Raw genomic sequence first — 25,296 nt, forward strand, 5'->3', positions numbered from 1 at the left:
TTCCAAAACGAGAAGCACTCTTCGGGCGTACAGGTCAGGCTATACACACCTCGTGATCCTTGTACTGTTATTGCAAGTTATCTTGAACCTTACATTCCCTAAGTCTGTCTTTCGAACTGCTCGGTACGGCATGTACTCATCAACGTAACGACATGGCAAGGATGCCCCTCCTCGGGTAACTTGACTCTTTTCAGAAAGCGTTTGGTTTTTTCACTTTACGGCTCTCTACTGTAAAAGAACTTGGTTCAATACACACATCATCACCTCACGATACTCCGGTTTTGAGAGAACTTAGTTTCATAGCAAGTTTTAATTAACCTGTAATGAGTAAGTATTTAAATATAATCGTGTGTACACTCCTCTCGCATCCGGGCTGGGGACCGGCAATGGCGGAGTTACTACAGCTATTTCTATACATTATATAGGCCTGCATGACTTACACCTTCAGTTAATATGTACATATTCTTATAACAATATTTTACAGGCTTATTATTTGAATTTACATTAATTTACAATTATACATAATCCATATCCCTATCATTGCTGCCATCATCGCTTGGTCCAAAATTAATTATTTCGTCAATGGCATCATCCATTCGAAATTATCTTCTTAATCGTAGGTACTACTTTCTGAACACAATAGAATTCTTCGATTGTATCCCGAATAACATGTTGATCGAAGTCGTCCACTTCAACTTTAGAAAAGTCCTAATTCTGGAATGAAATAATATGTTTAGTAGAACTATAAGAAAATAATAACTTGCAACAGTAATTCATTAGGTCGCTCACAGTACACATACTATCGTACATAACTATTATAGCAATAACTTCTAAACACTATATACCTATTCTTTCCCGGAGTAGTGTGAGGTTTATTCGATTGTAATTCAATATTATTTTTAATTCTCTTCACGGAACTAATACTCTTGCCAGAGTATTTAGCCACTCTCTCATATTCCTTAGCAAGAGGTCCCAGCAGATATTTGTTTAATTTTTCCTCCTCGCAACGCTTAATTATATTTGCGCTATGGATAACAGCGTTACTTTTTCTTCGCGGTGGTGTGATTTCACCATAATTAGTACCCTATGGGTGCTGCTCCATGGTAACACTACTGGTACGCAGTGAAGGAAATAGTTCTATGTTTCTTTACAAGAGATTATGATGCGGAGCTTGCGCAAACAACTCAGTTGGCTCCATCCACGTTACGCGCTTCCTTCCCTCTGCCCCTCTGTCCCCGCACAGGAAGTTCAAGATAACTTGCAATAACAGTACTGAGAAGCAGTAAATAGCTAGTCGTTTCTACTTGGCATTACAGAAGAACGCACACCTTACCGTAAAACTATATTTTCATGCAATAAAATTATGTGAAGTAAAGTAAAATGGTGAAATGAAATTTCTATTTTTGATGAAAACGGAAGAATGTAGAGAAAAATTATCACCCTCCCATCTTGTCTACGACAAATATCACTCCAGTCAGATCCGGGAAGCGAACCTATGGCGGATTGATAAACCAGTTTTCTAGTACTGAATTTCTGTCGTGGACGTTAAATATGTCAAGCAGCATCAACTTGGTAATTATGAGAATGGTTTCTCCGGAATTTGTGATTTATTATTGTTTAGGACTATTGATGATAATTGATAATAATGAAGAAGGCGATTATAATTATTGTTTTGTGGTTTATTGGTAAAAACCGAAAACGAAACAATGTACAGCAGTGGCAAAAAAAAAAACCCGGACCGACCCTTGTAAGTGATTTCAGAACCTTGTTCACTCCAGACTGGTAACTAAGACTTTCGTGGTTCGAATCCTGCCTGCGAAAGAAACTGTTTTTTGTTCCTTATTTAAATTTATTCCCAATACTTTCCATACATAGAGACCAACGAATCAAATTCCAGAAGATAAACACAACCAATAATGTGAATTTACCATGACTTTAACTTACAGCAGCAAACATGATTACCAATTCATCTCCCACATCCTCTAGTGTTATAATCTTTTCTTCCATTTTCTCAATTAAGGTGTCAAGAACATTGTGATGTTCTGTGTCTGAAAAATAAAATTTCTAGCTTATAAAATACAATAAATCAATCATAATACCACAACAATAATGATAAAGATAAAATCATTGTATCCAATTCGATTCACAATATGAAACAGTGTAAGATACACATACAGAAATTTATGAGTTATACAAAGAAGTTGAACTTTCTGTCTTCATTAGATTAAAGAGACTCCAGTGGGCTGATCACGTGGTTAGGGTGGAGGAAGAAAGGGCTCCAAGAAAAGCACTGGAACACAATTTGGGGGAAGAGAGGTAGAGGAAGGCCGAGGAATAGATGGGAGGACGCAGTGCGAGAGGATGAAAGGAGCTTGTTATATAGCCTACAGGAAGTTGGAAAACAAGGACAAGGAACAGAGAGGAATGGAGGCGAAGGATTGAGGAAGCCAGGGTTCAATTTGGACTGTAGCGCCAAGGAAGAGGAAGAAGGATACGCATATCATTGAAAATGATATATGATATAAGCAATTCTAACTATATAGCAACACCACAAAGAAAATAAACTTATATAGGCTACAACGATATAGTGGTGAAGAGAAAAATGTACGTCTTTATGCGAATTGAATGAATCTTTATGTTTTATATTTTTATTCCATCTTGTCATCTTTGGCAGCGTTTTTCATGAGCTTCAGAAAAATTTAGAGGAAACATTTATGCATATATTATTTAGCAACATATTACACTGTGTTGATATCACGACAATTGACGAGGTTTCTGAATTCGCAATTAGCGCATTAATAGCCCACTTAACTGCAGAACTTCCCATGAACAATTTACAATCGACTGTAACTCGTGAAAAATTATTTGCTAAGTATTAGTCTGTGAGTAAAAACTTCATATAGTCGATCGCTGGCGGAGAATCTTAATTATATGATCGATTGAGTAGTTATGTATCGAGTATAGCTCGGCAGCATCTTACGCTACATAGTTCAGGTCTACTGTTCAGTGAACATACGAAAAAAAACAAAGCTAGGCGATTGAAAATGAGTGCCCCAATAGAATAATTTGGTAGCGAGTACTTCATTAGGATGGAAGAAAGTGTATTGTATCAGAAAGAAGGAAACATTTTTCATTTGAAACAATTAAAATGTTTGGAGTCATTGATTGCAATGTATAGGGACTCTTAACGCACACACTAATAATTTGTTTTATTTCAAGTTTGTGCTAACATTTATATTTTTTTCATTTGTTAATTCCAAACTTTAAGTAGATCTAACTATCTAGATGTGCTTCACTCATTCTAAATACTAGGAGTAGACAATTCCGGGCACCAGGTAACTGTGACGATTAAACATTTTTATGTGTCACCTGAGTTTTTTATTCAGTTAAAAATATTTTATGACTTCCATTTATTTCACGTCATTACGACTAATACCTAATGCGAACAAAAGTGGTTATATAAAGATATACTAATATGTTTTTTTAAATTAATGTTGTTGCAATTACAGCAAATCTCAATATACATAGATTCTAAGTGAGTGAGAGTATGTGTTTGCAATGCATAGATATTTAATATTGCTTAATATAGTATTTCAGTAAATGTATCTTTATCTTAATTCAATGGATTTCTCATTGCACGTGTGGACGAAATGTTGTAGCTACTGAAAATAAAGGGGATAGCTCCTGATTTTTTTTTTTGTCTATCACTTATAAAAATGATATTTTATTGCGTATGAGTCGCCTAGAATCAAACTTCACTCTATCAAACAAACTGATTTCTCAAGAAAAATGAAAATCTAATTCCATCTTGTCTGTATTATTATTATTATTATTATTATTATTATTATTATTATTATTATTATTATTATTATTATTGTATCTCCAATGGGGGTAGCCCTATTTACATATGTATGCTAGGGCTATAGTTTTACACAAAAAAACCATAAAGACAAATGGAAAAGAAAAAATAAATTAGCCTACACAATGTAAACAAAACATAAACAATCCGTAATTTAGATATTGCAATTGCAAAGTAAACATCAGGCATCAATTTGAGACATACAGAAAACAGTTACATCACACATACGTAACACTTCTTAAAAGCCGTTCTCAATAACGCAAATATGCAGCTTTCCGTACTATACATCATAAATTAATACACAATAATCACACAAACACAATCAAACTATAATTAAGACATTGCGACGACATCAAGCATCCCATAACTATGACTCACATACATAACAAATCAAGCATCCGCTACAACACATACACTTCAACATAGTAACCACATCTTTAAAAGTTACAAATTTGGCTCCAAGAAGAATAAATAGGACAGTATTTAGTAACAGTGTCTTGTCTGAATGTTTTTGGAAGAAACAAGTACATTCCATGTAAGCTTAAAAAAATTAATATATATTATTATAATGTACCGAAGTACATATGATATTTCCATGCAGATATTCTGTGTCATCATACGATAAAAGAGTAATGGAACGGACGCCGTGGTGGAATCCGGCGTGGCTTAGTGAATAAAGCGTCAGCACGTAGAGCTGAAAACCCGGGTTCAATTCCCGGCGTTGGAGAGAATTTTTCTCCGTTCCATTACTCTTAAAAAATCAAATTAAAGTGAAAAATACTATTACTATTATTATGGTTATGATGATGATGATGATGATGATTATTATTATTATTATTATTATTATTATTATTATTATTATTATTATATGGTACGTGCCAGGTGAGTGTACCTCGGCTTTACATAAGAGAAAAAATGTAATAATTCATTATAAAAATCAAAGTGAATTCTTTAATAATGTTAAATTAAAATTGTTATAAATATGTCTTGCACTTCGACATATATCATATTTTTTAAATACATATTAATTACCCTATGAAAATTACATTTGAAACACTAAGGAAGATCCAATATAGCATCTTGGAACTGAATGCCTGAATGAAATAAGGGCACAACTCTTTCCAGTAAAATTTGAAATCCTTGACATTATACTAATTTCTCTTTATAAATATGTTAATGGTACATTATTTCTTTGCATCGTATTGCGACAAAAACTTCCAGTCATTTTTAAAAATAACGCTTAAATTCATTGTAACAGTTGAGCAACACTGTACTAATGTCACTGTATAGCATAGGCCATTCGTTATCTCGTGCATGCGTGCGCCGTAGCTTACAGCAAGAACCTTATGGTAGGGGTGAGTGAGCTAACTAGCTGCAAGCGTAGTGAGAATGGGAAGCTTCCGAGTCCAATTTATTCTTGCCCTGATGCGCAAGTAGATTTCACTAGATAACGAATGATCTGTAGTTGTACATTTTAAATGACAATATACTCCACTGATATTCTTTAGAAGCAACCAAAAACATGGCCGAGAATGAGAGGCTCTGATTGGTCGATTGCAACCACGGAGACACGCTGTACTTCCTCCTACGGAAGAAGTGCAGTATGATTCCAAAGAGTGACTTCACTACTGAAGTTAAACCTGATAAAGTGTAATTCGCTTCCAAAGGAGCTGTTTATCGTATTCTCTGATAAATTCTGCACTGAAAAATATCTAAACCTTATTTTTCATAATTTGGAGAAAGTGCAATTTGTTTCTAGGCGACTCATATTATGAACTGCCTTTAAAAATACATTGCTATTGTTGTTATTAAATCAAAATGATATTTTGTACGTAAGTATTATTCCTGTTCTTCATCGACTTAGCTTATACACACATGCACACGAATAAACGAGTTTAAACACACAGGGGAGCGGGGAGATCGCTGAACTGCATCGTGATCTGTTGATTCGAAATTTGTTCTACGTACCAAGCAAATCTAGTATGATCGATGTACGCCTAACTTGTATTCAATGTAACAAAACGCAGGACTCTAGTCAGCTCCTACCATGGTTGGCCTTCCCCTGCTGACGACAATCTCATCTGCTGTATGTACAGAGCATTATATGAAAGACTTGAGCTGTCTATACCCTCAACCGTTATTATTATTATTATTATTGTTATTATTATTATTATTATTATTATTATTATTATTATTACTCTTACTATTATTGCTGCTGCTGTAGCAGTTACTTTCCTTGTGCCTTATCCAAATACACAAGACGTCAATTAAATTATCTTTGCGTTTTTTTGTTACTTGCTTCTGAAAACAATTTTTGTACATCTTTATTACACAACTTTTAACACTGTATCACTTCGGAATATGTATGGTAAGATTTTCCTGTGTTCAATTTCAACGTACCTCGTTTACATGTTTCGACCTATTTATGGGTCATCTTCAGAACTGGTCGTTGTTGGTCTTGGCGCCACTTGTTCTGTTTCCTGTGAGGGTGTGTTCTTGTGGTATAATGTAGAGTCAAAGAGTGTGTGTGTGTTTTGAAACTAAACACACTAGAACAATATGAAATATACAGACACACAAAAACACATCCCAACGAAATTCTCAACACATAGGCTAACTCAACTTCGAAACACACTTTTTGACTCTACATTATACCACAGGAACACATCCTCACAGGAAACAGAAAAAGTGGCGCCAAGACCAACAACGACCAGTTCTGAAGATGACCCATAAATAGATCGAAACATGTAAACGAGGTACGTTTAAATTTAAGACAGGAAAGTCTTACCATACATATTCCGAACAATTTTTGTATTTACAGAACATTCTCTTCAGACAGTAACTGTTGACCAAACAACAACTCTGCAAAATTTTGTAACTTTCCGAAGCTCTCTGGATGTCTTCCGATTCATCGTGCATTCTGACTTATTTTTCCTGTTGACGACACTTACTACTGCAGATTTAGGTTCGGTATTGTAGAAGTCTGTTACTTACTGAAGCAAACAAGAGTGTATTGTCTCACCTTCTGTCCTCATTTCTTTCCTCGTTCTGATGAACTCAGGAATTAAGATTTTCAGCTTGTCCTTCCCTCTCTCTACAGATCTTCCCATTGGGGTCAAACGAAACAAGGCCTCTATGTCAAACCAAGGTCTTTGAACTCTGTACATTAACGCATCCTGTGCACTGTAAAGAAATGAAAATAACCACAATATACATGGCATTTTTTGTGGAACTAGGAAGGTAAAATATATATTTAATGATTAGAGTAACGGATTTGGAACACTATAAAGTAGTGATGAATCATTGCATATGTAGCCAAAGGTGTAGTGAACTGGAACTAAGCGGGAGTACAGTTCAGTCGATGAAAATTACACACAACTTGTTGCAAAATTAATTCAGAACCAGCACAATACTTACTCCGTCAGAGTATAAACAAAAACTAAAGAGTGTAGTTGTGTCAGTCAACAGTTCGTGCATATTTCTTGCAGATATAAGTTACGCCGCTAAAATAAAACACGTACAATGTATACAAAATTAAGACCATAATGTATTTTATAATTTGATCTGTGTTGATTATTGAAAACAATAAACTGTTCTGCAAATTTTGTAAACGTTATGTGCTAGGTTCTAGGAGTTTCATTGTAAAATGACATGTAAATACTATTAAACACAAATGTGCTTATGGTGACAAATTGAAATCTGAAACTCGAGTTACACTGCCTCGGCTACCACGCGACCCGCCTATTCGTGCATTAAATTCCCCCCACATGCTTATCGCTAGATGACGTCACCCCCTTCAACTCAAGGTTATAAGTGGATACATTAATCCTTCGTCTGGCGATCGCTGTTAAATTCATGGAATTTGTCATGTAGCTTAGAAATTATAAGTATGACAAAACTCGTCTGAAAATATGTCAATCGACTTTCTGGGATGGCATCTTTGTACTGAACCGAACTTATAGACGAATTCACACCAAGATAGTGGGCATAGCACACTTACAGTGAAATTGCAAATGTGTTATCGAACACATATCCCAATGACGTTATTGAAGATGTAGATTTAAATGACTTACCAAATTTCAAGTATGGTTTAACTATGTCTGACGATGTGGAACGCAGTTTTCCCATGTATACGCCAAAGATTTTTTTTCTCCCATGTACTCAAAGGACAATTTGAAAGTTATATTCTCTGTGTGCTATAACAGATCACAGGTTCATGTTTGTTACTGTTTAAAGTGTAATATAGTAATGATTACGATGTCGAAAAAGTAGGGTATATATGAATATATTAATTCAATCATTCATTTAAGGGTATCAGTAAAATTTACGTAAATTTGAGGAAAACCACAAAAAACTATACTAAGAGGTTCAAGAATAAAGTAAAGTGATGTTATGAAAAAAATTTTCGATGTATTAACTTTTTTTTTTTCATGATGAAAATTATTGACTGATGCCCTTTCAGAATAAATCAATGTATTCATTTTCATTTAGTACAAAATGAAATGTATAGGCCTGTTATGCATATCGACTAAGATATTTCTTTAAAATATATGAAATATGAAATATCAAAAGTCTGAAATCCCATAAGGACAATGGCCACCTACAGGAGTGTAGGGTGAGCTGAAAGTCTACTACACTTAGGGGGCCAGTCCAAGAGAGCTTACAGTATACTTAGAAACTAAACACTTAACAAATTATATAAGCTAAACATGAAACACTATACATACTAAACACATAAATTATACAAACTAAACACCCACAAAAACTATGCAAACTGAACACATAAATTAGTCTGCACACACAACTATCCACAATAAACAAACAACAAATTTTACAATTATACAGTCTTAACTCACGCATAAACTAAACACACAAAAACCTATACAAATTGAACACATAAATTATTGTCTTAACGCAGAAGAGCTATGCAAACTGCACACAAATTATAGTCTAAACACATAAACTATCTAATCTAAACACACAAAAACCATATAATTAAACACAAAAATTATACTAAATAAATACATGAGCTATACCAACTAAACACGCACTCAAACTATCCAAACTAACACACACAAAAATAACTATACACGGTTTACATAGTGTTCGTAATTTCTTCCAGTCTTTTCCATGCCCGCTTGTCCCAAGCTGTTCTCGTTTACTGCGCTCCACTCTCCCTCTGGAAAGCGTCCGACCACCTTCTCTTAGATCTCTTCTGCTTCTTTTCCCGATGCGTGGGTCCTACATGGTTGAGGCATACGTCCACCTGCTGCAGTCCATCCTACTCACGTGTCCGCCCCATTTCCATTTGAGACGTAGCGCCAGCATCACTGCATCCAGCATACCGCTTCTTATTCGGATGTCGGTGTTCCTTATCCTGTCTTGCAGTCTCAGTTGGAGGAATTTTCTTTCCATTTTCCTCTGACACACGCGAAGCAGGCTTTTCTGTTGCACTGTCAGAGACCAAACGTGACATCCGTACAACATTACTAGGATTAAGCAACTATAGCAATTTTATTTTCCACCTTTGCTTATCTTAATGTTATTAATTTACATTAACGTTTTCGATACTCGTATTGTATCATCTTCAGATGTTAGGATGTTATGTCAACATATGTGATGAAAACCTAGCCTCATATCGTGTTGTGGGTTGTTCAAATGCATAGACCCTAATTTGATTTCTTAGTCTTACTAGAGTTTATCGTTGCTGTGAATTAACCTAATTCAGTGTCTCTAGTTACTTGTTAAGATTCTGTTAAAATTCACTATGAAAGACCGTGTACGATAGTGTAACATTATGTGAGAACAATAATATAACATATAAATATAAAACAAGAGAAATATACACTATAAAACACTATAAACACTATAAAACACTTTGAACACTTGTATGGTTGGCCGTGTTAGCCAGTTGTTATGTCGTTGAATTGGGCTCCTTCTCCTGATCTTATTTAAAATCACTGTCTTAATGACGCACTTTTTGTTCACTGATTTGTCAATAAATGGCACCAAAATATAAAATTTGCACTAGAGCAAAGTAACAAAAATAGTCTCAATTTTCTAGATCTAAATATAACAATAGAACCCCAACAATCACATTCAATATACACAGGAAACAAACATCTACCACATATTCTATAAACAAACATTCCATGCACCCCATCACACACAAAATCAGCAAATTCCGCTTTCTTATTGATAGATTGCTTACAACCCCATTAAACAAAGATAATTACAACAAAGAACTTAATTACATTAAAAAACTAGCCACTGAAAACGGATACGAAAAACAATTAATCAATAAATTAATACAGAAAAGGAAAACAAAACTACATAAAAAAGATTCCACTACACTCCAACCTGTAAAAAGAAAAAATAAAAAACAATTACACAGTTTGACTTTCTACGGGAAAATTTCAAATGAACTTTGTAAATTTTTCAAAAAACAAAACATCAATATAGCTCCCAGTACTAACAATAAATTAAACAACATAATCCCGAACAAGACCAACAACATCGAACCCCTTCTAAATAACGGAATATGCCAATTGAAATGTAAAAATTGCACCAAAACATACATAGGTCAGACCCGACGTAATTTCAAAATTAGATTCCGAGAACACACCTCTGATTTTATTTACAATAGGAACAAATCCAAATTTGCATAGCACCTCATTGAGGAAAATCATGAATTAACAAACATAAACGACACATTGAAAATATTAAAAATCATAAATAACCCCACAATAGACACAGCTGAACAATTCCGTATTATAAAAGAATTCAACTCAGGAAAACCCCTTCTCAACGAACAAATAGCCAACACAAACAATCCAGTTTCTAACTTATTTAAATTATTCCCGCCAAAACAAACGTGTACAACAACCACACAGGTTCCACCAACACCCCCTCCACTTCCTTTACCAGATGACGTACACTAGGAAATATTGTAATTGAGCCCGCCAGTCTAGTCCCAGCCAAGCACCAAACAAGAACAGTTCGACAACAGCTAAAATTGTAAGTAGTTTTTCTTGCATAAGTCTTACGCGAAATAGTTTTCAACTTAACTATAAAACAAAACCGTCCTAATTCAATCCATTAATATAATGTAAATTGTTGCAGACACGCACGGCTGTACTAGATTCACGGACTCAACAGAAAATCATCTTGTACCACATACGTCTAATTACCGACACATAGTAACTGTATCAATGATTTTCATATTAGTATGAACAAAATATTTTTCAAAAAAAATGAAAAGTCTCCAATAACACATAGCACCAAAACTACAGACAAATCAGTGAACAAAAAGTGCGTCACTAAGACAGTGATTTTAACTAAGATCAGCAGAAGCAGCCCGATTCAACGACATAACAACTGGCTAACACGGCCAACCATACAAGTGTTCAAAGTGTTTTATAGTGTTTTATAGTGTATATTTCTCTTGTTTTATATTTATAAGTTATATTATTGTTCTCACATAATGTTACACTGTCGTACACGGGCTTTCATAGTGAATTTTAACAGAATCTTAACAAGTAACTAGAGACACTGAATTAGGTTAATTCACAGCAACGATAAACTCTAGTAAGACTAAGAAATCATGTTAGGGTCTATGCATTTGAACAATCCACAACACGATATGAGGCTAGGTTTTCATCACATATGTTGACATAACATCCTAACATCTGAAGATGATACAATACGAGTATCGAAAACGTTAATGTAAATTAATAACATTAAGATAAGCAAAGGTGGAAAATAAAATTGCTATAGTTAAATAATATAAGCTTATCGGTATCACCACAAAATGAAACTAGGATTATGCAGGTTCACAGAACTTCAAATTTCAATTAGGTGCTCATGTTTTGGTTTTGCAGGATGAATTTTAAGCTCCAAAATTTTTTCCATGTCAAATATATTCTACTTCGTATCTCTTTCAGTCTCCTACAGAAGAGTGACACAATTTGTCCCAGGTATACATACTTGGCGACGTATTCCAGCGTCATATTGTTAATCGTTATAGGGATATTGTCTGTATTGGTCATTATCAGGGAACGGATTTATATGGACTAAAAATATATGAAATATGTAAATATATATGTAGTTATTTTTACCAAAATATGGAATTAAATATGGATTTTTACCAAAATATGGAATTAAATATGGACTTAAAATTATAAAAAAATGACTATGTACGTTAAATATTGGTACATTTTAATCAAACTAAACAAAAAATATAATGGACGTACCTTATCTTCCAATGTAGTTTCAACAAAACACAATTTTTATTGTCTGTTACCATAACAATAGGTTACAAACATTTCTTTCAAGTGCTGAAAAGTGAATCTTCTTCTATTGTCTCTGAGGATAGATTTATACTGACTAAAAGAGCGTTCGACGTCACAAGAAGTAACTGGTACATAATTCAATTTCACAATGTCTGCTGGAGATAAGTCCAAGTTAATCTTCACTGTTGATTCACCACTCATCACAGCAACAGCCTTTTGTAGTTCTTCATATCCAGGGTTTTTTGAAAGTACAGTGTCCACCTTAGCTCTTACTGCATCTGCAACTTTACCTCTACCACGATTCAGTTGTTCCACAGTACTATTTATAATTTCAAAACTTTCAGATAGTGAAAGGTGCCTATTTTGGAGACTTTTGAGCGTTTTTATGATGCATGAAAATGTATGCTGAATGTGAGCTAAGTCATTCTTCACACTTATGTCACAGGTAACTGTTTTCGCAGTATCAATTGAGACTGCATCTTCAGAGTCCAATGCAAGGAGAACATTGTTAATAGAGTCTATATGTTCGGCATAATATTCAACTGCTTCTAGCCATGTACCCCATCTAGTTAAAATTGGCTTTGGTGGCAATGGAATTTCAGGGTACATTTCTTTCAACACGTTAACTCTACTGGGAGCTTTGAGAAATACTTTTTTCACTGATGAAATCAACAAATCTACTTTAGGGAAATTGTCTCTGACCACTTCTGCCACACGATGAAATGCATGCGCCACACAAGTAAAATGAGTCAATTTAGGATATACAACAGATAATGCTTGTCCAGCTTTGACCATATAAGGGGCAGCATCGCTAATAAAGAATAACACATTATCGTACATAATACCCTTTGGCCACAGGATACCCATAGCTTCGTTGAACAGTTTAACTATAGTTTTGTTATTGCACTTTTCTAGAACATCACAATGTAAAAGAATTCGTTCAGAATATTGTTCACTTAACAAACCGATAACTACATTACCAACAAGTCTACCTTCTTTGTCGGGAGTCTCATCAATGGAAACCCAAATTGAACTATCTTTAATTTCATCTCTTATCTTCTGTATTGTCTCATCGTAGATGGATGGAGCATACGTCTTCCTAAGTGTTGACTCATCCGGGATTGTATGTTGAGTATATTTTTCAAGGAATTCCCTGAAGACCTTATTCTTTAGTTTGTAGAGAGGAATATCAGCAGAGATGAGAGAACGGCACAGGTCGATGTTAAACTCAGATCTTACATTCGATGTTGTTGGTTGTGTTAAAAACAATTGTCTCTGCTTGGAATTTAGTTGTTTGTTGGCCTGATGTTTACTAGTTGTAATGTGTTGTTGCACCAGGAACTTTTGTGTAGATGATACTGCACACTGACACAAATTACAAAATAATATTTTATTGTCAGTTGATAAACCATCTTCTTTAAATTCTGAAATGTAACTTGTTAGTTTTGATTTTAAATTGGCTGAATGACGTACTTTTGGCATATTTACCGTCTTTATAGTATGATTTACAAAACTGAACCTATGTGTACTCTGACTGGCATTTAACTGTTGAGCTGCACAACTGAAGTCTGTTAAAAATTTTAAATTAAATTAATACAGTTTTGTAACTTACTTTCCCATTGTTGATAGGACTGCTAATTTTCAAATAACTCTGATGTTAAAGGGATTACTGAACATGTGTTTAAATCTCTATTGTTGAAATGTATTTTTAAAAGTTAATGGAATTTTGTTTTGTTTTATTGTTAAACCTAATATAATATGGACTGTTTTATATGAAATATGGAAAATATATGGAAATTAACGAAAATATGTACTAAACTCTAAAATATGGAAAAATATGGAAAATAAAAGTAGGATTTTTCAACCCTACACATTGTGAAACATAAAGATAATGCAAAATATAAATTATATTAGCTTTATAAGTAAATATGTATTTACATATAAATCCTTTCCCTGGTCATTATTTTAGTTTTTTCTGGGTTGATTTGGAGCCCAACTACTGAGCTTTTCTCGCAGAGTGTAGTTAGCATTTGTTGTAGTTACTGTTTTAACTTGGCGAAAAGTACAATGTCATCTGCGAAGCGTAAATTTGATAGTTTCCTACCGTTGATATTCAGCCCGCATCTCTTTTTGCTCCAGTCCATTTCTCTCAATAGTTCTTCTAGGAAACAGGTGAATAATTTCGGTGAAATGGGATCTCCTTATTTGACTCCTCTCCCTAATTTAGATGCTTCTCCTTCCACCTCTCTTCGGATTTTTCCGCAACTGTTGATGTAGATCTTACCCAATAGTCTTATAATTTTGTGTTCGATTTCCCATTGTGTCTAGAGCTTCAAGAACCTTAGAATACTCCACTGAGTCAAAGGCCTTGCTGTAATGTACAAATGCAATATATACTTTCATGTTAATTCGTTGACTTTTTCTCTTACGGTATTTGATTTACTGTTTGCAGATGATCGGTGGTACTGAAACTCCGTCGGAATTCTGCTTGTTCAGGTGGTTGATTTTCGTCCAAAAATTTTGTTAATCTACTTGTCAATATCTTCGTGAATACTTTATATAAGCTGGACATCAAACTGAGAGGACTGTAATTGTTCAGGTCATCTTTTGTTCCCTTCTTGTGTAGAAGTATTAATGTGCTTTTATGCCACTGGCTGGAAACTCTTCCATTTCTAGTATGATGTTGAATAATTTTGTAGCTGCTTGGACTACTATTTCCTGGCCCCACTTCAGGCATTCGTTGAGTATTTCGTCTTCTCATATCGTTTTACCATTCTTCAAGTGCTCTATGGCGTTTCTAATTTCGCTATTTAGAATGGGTGGAATTACATCCTACCTTGCATAAATGGTTTCGATGTGACTTCTCAGCATTTTGGCGCCTGTATATACCTAGAGTTCTGTAGAATTTCGTGAAGGCGTCTATATATTTTTCTCCGTGGCTTGTCTGTCGCCTTCGGTCCCCTTCACTCCTAACATCCAATGTTTGCCTTCGCTTAAGTAGATCCTTAATTTCTTTACCGATCTGCCTGGTCTTGTATGAAGTATATTCTCTTAGATCCTTTCTTATTATCTCTTCGTTTTTTTTTTTTTTTTTTTTTTTTTTTTAGTTCTGCATATTCTGTTAGCAAGCACTCTTGGGCTGCTTTCATTCTTCCCCGTTCTTCGATTAAGCTTATTTGGTTTTCGCTTAATTTATGTCTCTTCTTTATCCCTCCATTTCTGACTAGTGAATCCTTTGTAGCTTATAGGTTACTGTCTTCCATGGTGTTATAGAGAGCCTGAACTCGTGATTCTGCGATATAATATTGTTCAAGTTTCTGTTGTAATACTATCCTGTACTTCTCAATGCCGATACTTTCTGCATTAGGTCTGTGTTTCGGTGTGGACTGACGTTTCCTTCTGGGTAGCCTAATGTAAGCACGAAGGGGTCTATGGTCCTTATCGAGCTTCAACCCTTTCAGCACTTGCACATCTCTCTGAGGCTATTGCTTAGAATGAAATCAATCTCGTTTCTCGTTTTCCCGTTTGGAGCCTACAAGGTCCATTTGGAATCTGGGCTTTCCCTATAAATTTTTTTAATTGGGTTATTTTACGACGCTGTATCAACATCTAGGTTAGATTAGATTAGATTAGATTAGATTTATTTATTTAACCTGGTAGAGATAAGGCCGTCAGGGGATTACAACTATAACATGAACAATAAGATTACAATTAATATTAAATTTACAATTACAATTACAATAAAAATTAAAGTACGACAAGAATACCTGATTAATGAAAGCTAGACATTTTATCATAGAAGTTAAGAACAAAGAATATTTTTGTATTTACTAAATTACAAATTAAACCTACAATAACAAAATTCTATAGTGATGAAATTACCGGATATTGAGATATTTTGTGGTAGATTAAAAGAACTATTTACAAGAAACCATGTCTGAACGAGTCTCAATTACTGACCAAGTGCCTAGTAAGTTTGCGTTTGAATTGAATTTTATTTCGACAGTCCCTGATGCTAGCAGGTAACGAATTCCAGAGTCTTGGCAGGGCTATTGTGAAAGAGGATGAGTATGAGGAGGTGCGATGGGATGGTATTGTTAGTATTGTTTCATGGCGAGAGCGTGTGTTCAGATTGTAGCGTCTGAATGAAATGAAGGTGATAATACCGGGGAAATGAGCCCGGGGTCCAGCACCGAAAGTTACCCAGCATTTGCTCGTATTGGGTTGAGGGGAAAACCCCGGAAAAAACCTCAACCAGGTAACTTGCCCCACCGGGATTCGAACCCGGGCCACCTGGTTTCGCGGCCAGACGCGCTGACCGTTACTCCACAGGTGTGGACTCCTATAGAATGAATTGCTGTCTTCAACTCGTGCTCCTGTCCGAATTGGATCAATATTTTCCCTCTACCATTCCTTTGTCCATAGCCATGAGGACCCATCGGTTCTTCTTCGACATTGTTTTTTTTTTTTGCCTATTTTGCTGTTAAAATCGCCAATGACTAATGTCCTTTGCGCTCTGTATGAGTTCACTGTACAATTGTTCAAGTTCCTCTTCTGTGCAAGAATCTGTTGGTGCATACATTTGAATTATTGCACATTTTTGTTTGTTCACATTTAACGTCAGTACCGCTATCCTTTCACTAACTCCTCTAGTTTCTTCTATGTAGTTTTTAATCATTTTATTTATTAGAAAGCCAACTCCCTTCTGCCCTTTTGTTTGGCCATTTTAGCTTAAGACATTACCATAAGTTGTTTCTATTATTGCTTCTCCCTCTTTTCTCACTCCGCATAGGCTTATAACGTCAAATTTCACTTCCTGCATTGCGTGATCTAATTCGGTTTCTCTTTCTGTCATCCTCAGGATTCTTACATTCAGGTGTCAGCGATTAGTTCGTGTTCGTTCTTCCCTTACTGCTTGTTTGTTTTGTTTCCGTTAGGTTGTACTGGCCGTTTTTGTGTTTTCTTCATTTATTGTTGTGCAGTCCTCATTCGGTTGTTTGTTCTTCGTTTCGTCCTTGTACCAATATTCCCATCGACCATTAATCGATATTTTCTGGTAGCCAACCTTCACTTCATGACGTCTCTGTCTTTTTTCTTTAGCCCGACCTCCAAGTGCTGCCTGGATCTTCCTCTCTTCTCTTGTCATGTCACTCTCAATGAAGCACTTATTCTCCACCAGTTTAGGCCCTAATATATTCATTTGTTCTCAAATAACTTTGTAGTAAGTTGCATATAATTTTCCATGACTTAGCTGTACTTCTGCTTGCCAAAACAGTAGCTGAGTTCCAGTTCACTAAACCTTTGGCTCTTTGCATATAATATATTACGTTTCAACATTACTTCATATTGCTAAGGATCCCTTGCCCTGTTAATAATATTGTTTATATATTTCTGCATTTATAATTTAGTATATTGTCATAGTAACACTACTTTTTATAAATTATTTAACATGTTACCGATGTATATTGAAAGCCCAAGAATCAAGCAGATTTGAACTTCGTATTGCATGAAAGCATATTCGACTGAAATATCTAGATGAAATCTAAAAATAAATTTTAGATATTATTGATGCGTACTTATTGCTACGTACTTAAAAATCCTGTCCGGACTGCCTGATTAGAAAACATCTATTTATGCTACTGATTATTTAAAAAGTTGAAACTGAGGAACAAAGGAAAGAACTGAACTTTTCCACGATTGCCTTTTTAATTTGGATGTTGCAGACCAGATGATGTAAAAGTAGCCAAGGTTGATGTTGACGCATGTAGAAAGAGGAACACTAAGCAATATTAAATAGCTGTATTTGTCATAGACTTTATTTTAAACAGTATTTCTAATACAATACCCGGAATTTAACCATACTAGCTCGAAACTCAGAGAAAATTTAGTATCGTACATACGTCGATTTCCGTAGAAAGGAAAGAAACAGCATGACGGACAAGAGGGCGAAACTTTAGGATAGGTGATGTTGTGATGTATAAAGAAAGGGAAGATTATGAGATAATCGGTTTATTAAAAATGAAATATTTCACGTATCACTTGTTTTTGGGGTAGGGGAAACAGAAGTGTGCCATAGAAATGTGTAATTTTCTAACTTGTCCAGAGAATACAGTAGATATTCTATGATGGCACGACGTCTAGAGCAGGAGGACGAGAGATAGATGGAATCTGAGTTCGAGTTTAGTTGTCACAATCGAGGGTTCGAACAAGCCGTAACTCGCGACTCTCCGACAGCGAGAACAAGAACCTCTGCGTCGAGGGATCATACAAGAAGTAGCTCGCGACTTTCAGACACCTGGAGCGGGGAAATAGTACACTCTATTATAGAGGAATCAATAAGTTTTGCTCGCTACTTACCGACTACAGAGGTGTTTCAAGCAGTGGCGATTTCTCTTAAGGAGCAGAGGAGCAGTGCACCACCTCTTCAAATAACGCATGTTTTTAAATTTATATAAATGAGCTGTAATAGACTATGTGCGCGACATAATTCTTTATTATTATTACCCATATAATACTATGTAAAAATAACACTGCACGTGTACTGGTCTTGTTGACGCCTGGGACTTAGGTTTACCCCTCGACACTTGCGGCACACTGTTCCATTGGAGCATTCGCAGTAGTACTGTTTCACTGGCAGGCTTTGGAGCATAGTAGGGAGGCAGTACAGTGTGCGTAGGGGGGGTTAGGAGCACTTTCAGATGTGTTCTCAAGCTCGTCCCATCATAAATGTTACAATGAATAGCGTGTAAAATCTTTAAATGTGTAATTTTCTATAAGACCTTTACACGAAAAGATCAAAATAAAGTAGATGGGTAGACCTACATATGAATTAAAATTATAAGTGACGAAGAACAGTAATAGAGAAGTGACAACAAAATTCAACATTCGGACTTACGAAAAATGCAATATGCGGCTGCGATATAAAAGACGCTATATTTTGTTTTCCTTGCCTATTGTTCGACGGCGAACATTTGACAAAAATAAGTACGTTTTATGAATTTTATTTATTTTTCTGTTTGAATTTAGCACTTGCGTAGTAACTACATAATTTTGATTATCGTTCTGCAGATATGATTGATTTGAAGCACATTAATGAAAGAATTAAAAAACACGAGTCTTCAGCTGCACACATCAACAATAATGTTAAATTAGCATTGTTGGTTCAAACAAACATACAGACACAATTGGATTCAATTAAATTGTTGCACTTCACAATGATAAAGTTACCAAGAACAGATATGTGCGTGCGGTTTTGTGGAGCTTTTGAGTTGGCTTCAAGAGATCACGATGCCGGAAACTCATCTTTAAACGCGAGTATTTTTCTTGGCCTCATCAATTTCAGTTCTGAATTAGACGCACTCTTAAGGAACATTTAGAAAGAGGAACAGTGTTTAAGAGCACATCAAACACTATACAGAACGAAGTCCTTCAAGCCATTTTGATGTATGCCATGATGAGATTTCAAAGAAATAAAGAATTCTGCTGACTTTTTAGCAGTTAAGGCTGATGAGACGACACACGTATCGAATGCTTGTGAACGTGTGAACTGTGTTATAAAACGCAATATAGCGAAAACAATATTATTTACGGTGTGCTGCAATAGAAATTGAACACTTTACTTTGCTATTACTGGACCTACATAGGAAACTGATTAATTACTGCAATTTAATGACTAACAAAATTAAGTAAATTTATACTTACGCAACATATGTTAATAGTTATGTAGTAGTTAGAACCTATAATAATAAAAATAATAATAATAATAATAATAACAATAATAATAATAATATAATCATAATCATAATAAATAATTGTGCACCACCAGGAATATTTATCACCACACGCCACTGGTTTCAAGGGCGAACTGGGGTTGAGTAAGCCGGATGAACGTGGGAAATCGAAATCTGCAGGGTTAAGGGAATGAATGGTAGAAAGTTCCAGCCAACATCGTGAAGCGAAATGAGTTTAGCCTGAATGAGCCCATGCCTCGGATCACACTGACTCTAGGTGAATGAATGAGAGGAGAAATGGGAGGAGAAATTTAAATGGCACTTACGCGAAAACACGTTCTTGCAAGGAGGTTCGGGACTGAGAAAATTGAATATATGAGCTTCAGGCTTGTTGGTCACTTGTCTCACTCCGAATTTCGCTGCTCCACTGAAGGAGCTCTAGAAAATTTTTAAGGGGCAAATGCCGAAAATGGACGTGACCTAATAGCTACGACATAATGAGGGGAAGAGGAAGGTGGTGGAGAAACTGACTGCAGAATCGGAAGAACAAACACTGGAGTGTGTAATCCTGCACGTTGAAAAGTACTCAGATGTATTGTGAATTTTACATTCCTTGGTGATGATTCAGAGCTTCTGATCTTGCTACATCTTGCTTCTTCTACTGACTCGGGTCCACATCTGTGGAGTAACGGCTAGCGCGTCTGGCCGCGAAACCAGGTGGCCCAGGTTCGATTCCCGGCGGGGGCAAGTTACCTGGTTGAGGTTTTTCTGGGGTTTTCCCTCAATCCAATACGAGCAAATGCTGGGTAACTTTCGGTGCTGGACTCCGGACTCATTTCACTGGCATTATCACCTTCATCTCATTCAGACGCTTAATAACCTGAGATGTTGATAAAGCGTCGTAAAATAACCTACTAAAAAAAATCTACTGACTCGGGCTGTGGGACTGGAGCAACATAAATGTAGATAACACAGCTATAGCGATCCTCTGTTTCAATTGCAATGTTTTCATTACTTCTTCTCATATTTGTTAACGCCATTCATTTTTGTTATATTATACTTACTAATACGACGACGACCATTTTTACCAGCTTTCAAGTATCTTAGCTTATCGATATCAGTTGTCACACATTTATCTCTGTATTTTCATTGCAATCTAAAATAGCAAGCATTGTATACGTAAAACTATTCCTTAATAACTGTAATGAACTTCTTTTTGGTTTGCGTTTTACAGCAACGTTATGACAAGATTCTACATTTACGGTATGGCTATAGTAGTTAGTGTGATTTAAATCCTATATAAATAAATTTTCGTTTATCACAAATAAGAGAAACCCATGATCGTGTGTATTTCTTATTATCAAATTTGTTTTAAACCTAATCCTATGAAAGGCATCATGCTCATATTTGTTCATACATTTATTTCTAGTCCAGAAATGAATGCTGTTCGTGAAATAAAGACTTGAAATTCTCAATGAGAATCTCTTCATCTATTCATAGGCTTGGCTTGATCATCATAAATAATAATAATAATAATAATAATAATAATAATAATAATAATAATAATAATAATAATAATAATAATAATAATAATAATTTGTATCCACTCGGCTATCACTGTAGACTTACTTTCAACTGACTTTAGTTTCTTATATGAAGATTTAGACATATGCCGTAATTGGAATTAACTTCATTTCCTATATTCGAAAAATTGCCACGTACCATTTTTCTCATCCCGCAATGTCTGTAAAAAAGAAATAGCTCCATATTTAGGCCTTTAGATAAGACACGAGTAATCAGTGTTCCACGCACCGGTTTTTCGAGAGTAATCTTACGTGCTCTACATTTCTTTACAGTAAACCTCCACTATTTTCTTTTTTTTTTCAATTAATTTTCTATGTATATCGAAATTTAAAACCTATTCTTACCAATAACCTATCACCTTTCATGCTTAGCATTGACAACATAGCGATGTTTAAATGAACCACTGATGAATGCCACTCACTGCTGCTGCTTTGGTTACTTATACAATACTGGATCGATGGACCTAAGAGTATGAATAATAGGATCGTTTTTGAGAAACAATCTGCGAGCAGCTCTGAAAAGAAAAGGGCGACACTTTATGGATAACCCACCCATCGTTCTGCATGACAATGCTAGGGCGCATAGAGCAGGATTTGTGTCTTAATTGTTCAATCGTTGGGCTAGGAAGTGCTGTATCACCCGCCATATTCTCCGGATTTAAGTCCCTGCGACTTCGATCTAATCTCTAAGATGAAGAACACATTTCGCGGGATTCGCTTCCGAACAGTTGAAGACGATTTATAGGCAACAGACCGTTCTGTTGACACCATCAACATATTAGGCAGTCCAACGGGATCAATGGCCTCCGCATCGCTGAGAACGCGTTATATGCAAAGCTGGTGACTACATCGAAGGCTTGTAAAACTTAGAACCATGTAAGTATGATATGTATCGAGAAAAAAATTAGTTGCCAGAACTACAAAATCGACCTATGTATTTATTTTGCTTTATTTGAAAGTATTTTTTTTTTGTTATGACTTTCTTATTTGTGGTAATAGTTCTTTCATAAATGAAATTATTTTATTGCAGAACACAGTTTTAAGAGTTTTTAATAAAGTCTATTTACAGAGCATCGTGTAAACCTCTTTTACACAAGGAAAAAATAAAAAAGAGTTCTCTGCTCCTAAGTTTGAGGTTTTAATATATTATATTAAGAGTAATGAGAAATGTTATTCATTTAGAAATGATATACATAATTACAAAAAAAAAAAAAAAAAAAAAAGCTTTACTTTTGATGTACCGTTGCATAGATTGACTACAACTCAGAATAGTTAGTTATGTATATAGCCTACTGGTATAAAGATTTTTAATATACTACCTATAAATATCATACATTTGATAATTCCAGCATTACTCGTCCGGAAACGGGGATCTAGCTCTGTCACTGGCTGAGCCAGGATGGCTTACCTTTCAGCGTAGAATTCACGAATGCCACCCAGGCAGGCTATCGGACTTGAAAAATCATCACATTTATAAGGGCGCACGAGTATACGGAGATCCGTCTCGCCTATAGGCTACTATCTGGTGGTGAGCTGTAACTATGCGACCGCAATGCTAAAACTAACCTTGTGCGCATGTGCCTATGCGACCACAATGTTTAAAATAACCTTGTGCGTAATGTGCCTATGCGACCGCAATGTTTAAAATATCCTTGTGCGCAAAGTGCCTATGCAACCGCAATGTTTAAAATAACCTTGTGCGCAATGTGCCTATGCGACCGTAATGTTTAAAATAACCTTGTGCGCAATGTGCCTATGCGACCGTAATGTTTAAAATAACCTTGTGCGCAATGTGCCTATGTGATCGCAATGTTTAAAATAACCTTGTGCGCAATGTGCCTATGCGACCGTAATGTTTAAAATAACCTTGTGCGCAATGTGCCTATGCGACCGTAATGTTTAAAATAACCTTGTGCGCAATGTGCCTATGCGATCGCAATATTTAAAATAATCTTGTGCGCAATGTGCCTATGCGACCGCAATGTTTAAAATAACCCTGTGCGCAAAGTGCCTATGCGACCGCAATGTTTAAAATAACCTTGTGCGCAATGTGCCTATGCGACCGTAATGTTTAAAATAACCTTGTGCGCAATGTGCCTATGCGACCGCAATCTTTAAAATAATCTTGTGTGCAAAGTGCCTATGCGACCGCAATATTTAAAATAATCTTGTGTGCAATGTGCCTATGCGACCGCAGTGTTTAAAATAACCCTGTGCGCAATGTGACAATGCGACCGCAATTCTTGCGCAGTCTGCCTTCCTGCTTACTCACTTAATCATTAAATTTTATTAATTAATTTATTTACTTATTTTTTATTTATTCGTTCATTCGATTTTTCATTCGTTCGTTCACTCGTTCATAACAATATCTAAAAATAAATTTATAAGGCATGAGAGGAGAACAAATACATAAATTTACGAGTTTACATTATTCTTATGTACTAGGAATATGCCTTAAGTTATAAACATATACGCTAATAATGATGAAATAGTTACCACTCTAGAAGATTCCAGACTTCAGATCTCTTAATGTTATCAGTATATTCAGTTATGCCCGTAGTAGTCTCTGCAAAAGAAATAAAATTGTTTTATTCATTGCAATGTGAAAATAACTTCATTTAATTTATATTTAATTTCAGCTTTTATCGATAGTCAATTTCCGTATACAATCTGCTTCCCCAAATGCTAAATTCCAATATAATTTTAAAGTCCAAGGCAGATATTTGAATGTAAACTGATTTTGGTTCTTACATTTCAGAATGTTTTTATAGCTTCTGGTGGTGCCGCCTAATAAAATGTTTCGTAGAAAGGTGGCAGTAAAGTCCTATAAGCCATACGGTGACAGAAGTATGCATCTTTGTATAAAAGATATCACCTGCAAGGCAATGACGCAGCTAAATGCCGCAGGAAAGTACAAAATACCTCGTAGTTCCATAATACCCCTGAACCGAGAGCACTGCATTAAAATAAACTCAACTCACCTGGTCGTCAATGCTTCTTCTTGCCTTCAGAAGAAAAAGCATTTGTCGAACATGCTATATCCATGTCCAATTTTGGATTTCCGATAACTTTATTCGACCTCATGTGTATTGTGATAATGTATCAGGAGAGCCAAGACCGCAAAGTAGGCCTACCAGCACTCACTAAGAACCTATCTGGAAGACGTTGGGCGAAATGCTTTTCAGAACGTAACAAGAATGAATTATCATAGGTCTTGCAATCTTCAAATGTGACCGATCTGATGCAACCACTAAACAGAACTTGTTTTCGCAATTGAAATACCATTGGCGGCAAATACTTGATGATTGAAAAGCGACACCAGATGGAAGAAGCATGCCAACAAATCCCAAAAACGTATTTCCTCCATTGTTATATAAGGTCTAGAATAAAGTTATTCCGATATTGCAAGCAAATTTGCAAGCTGAATTCAGGGAGGTTGGAATCTTTCCTCTTTGTACAGTTGAAGTTCTAGAAAATGTGCCATCATATTCTGATCCTAACGGCAGGAAACCAGAAGGAAGTGCTGTTTCAGACACATTCATAAAATATATAGAAATGACAACGAATCAAGCAATTGAAAAAGGGACATCCATAAAGAGGAGAAAGAATGAGCTTGATGTTGAGCCAGGTAAAATTATTTCAGCAGAAGATATTGACAATTTTGCATTACCATCTACCTCCAAAATTGCAACTTGCTCAAGCAGAAACAAAAATTATCGCAAGGCGAAGACAGCAGAGAGTTCCACCGAGGAAGATGAAGATGGATATTCCTTGGCATCAGATACTTCATTGAACTTTTCAGACATTAAAGAGACCTTCGAAGATACTTCAAA

At 35.5% G+C, this 25,296-nt stretch overlaps 1 protein-coding gene across 2 annotated transcripts in view; it reads right to left on the reverse strand.

Annotated features, from left to right (window-relative positions):
• The window catches only part of LOC138711804 (cytochrome P450 4C1-like), a 174,705-nt gene that overhangs the window by 42,891 nt on the left and 106,518 nt on the right, over nucleotides 1–25,296 (reverse strand). For both annotated transcript variants that reach the window (XM_069843048.1, XM_069843047.1), the window contains 3 exons: nucleotides 23,960–24,029; nucleotides 6,882–7,042; nucleotides 1,945–2,048 (listed from right to left, as the gene is read on the reverse strand). In XM_069843048.1, coding sequence (XP_069699149.1) covers nucleotides 1,945–2,048; nucleotides 6,882–7,042; nucleotides 23,960–24,029 — 335 coding nt within the window. The remainder of the gene's footprint in view (nucleotides 1–1,944; nucleotides 2,049–6,881; nucleotides 7,043–23,959; nucleotides 24,030–25,296) is intronic.

Source organism: Periplaneta americana, chromosome 13 (genome assembly GCF_040183065.1).
Source record: "Periplaneta americana isolate PAMFEO1 chromosome 13, P.americana_PAMFEO1_priV1, whole genome shotgun sequence".
Classification (NCBI taxonomy): Eukaryota; Metazoa; Arthropoda; class Insecta; order Blattodea; family Blattidae; genus Periplaneta; species Periplaneta americana.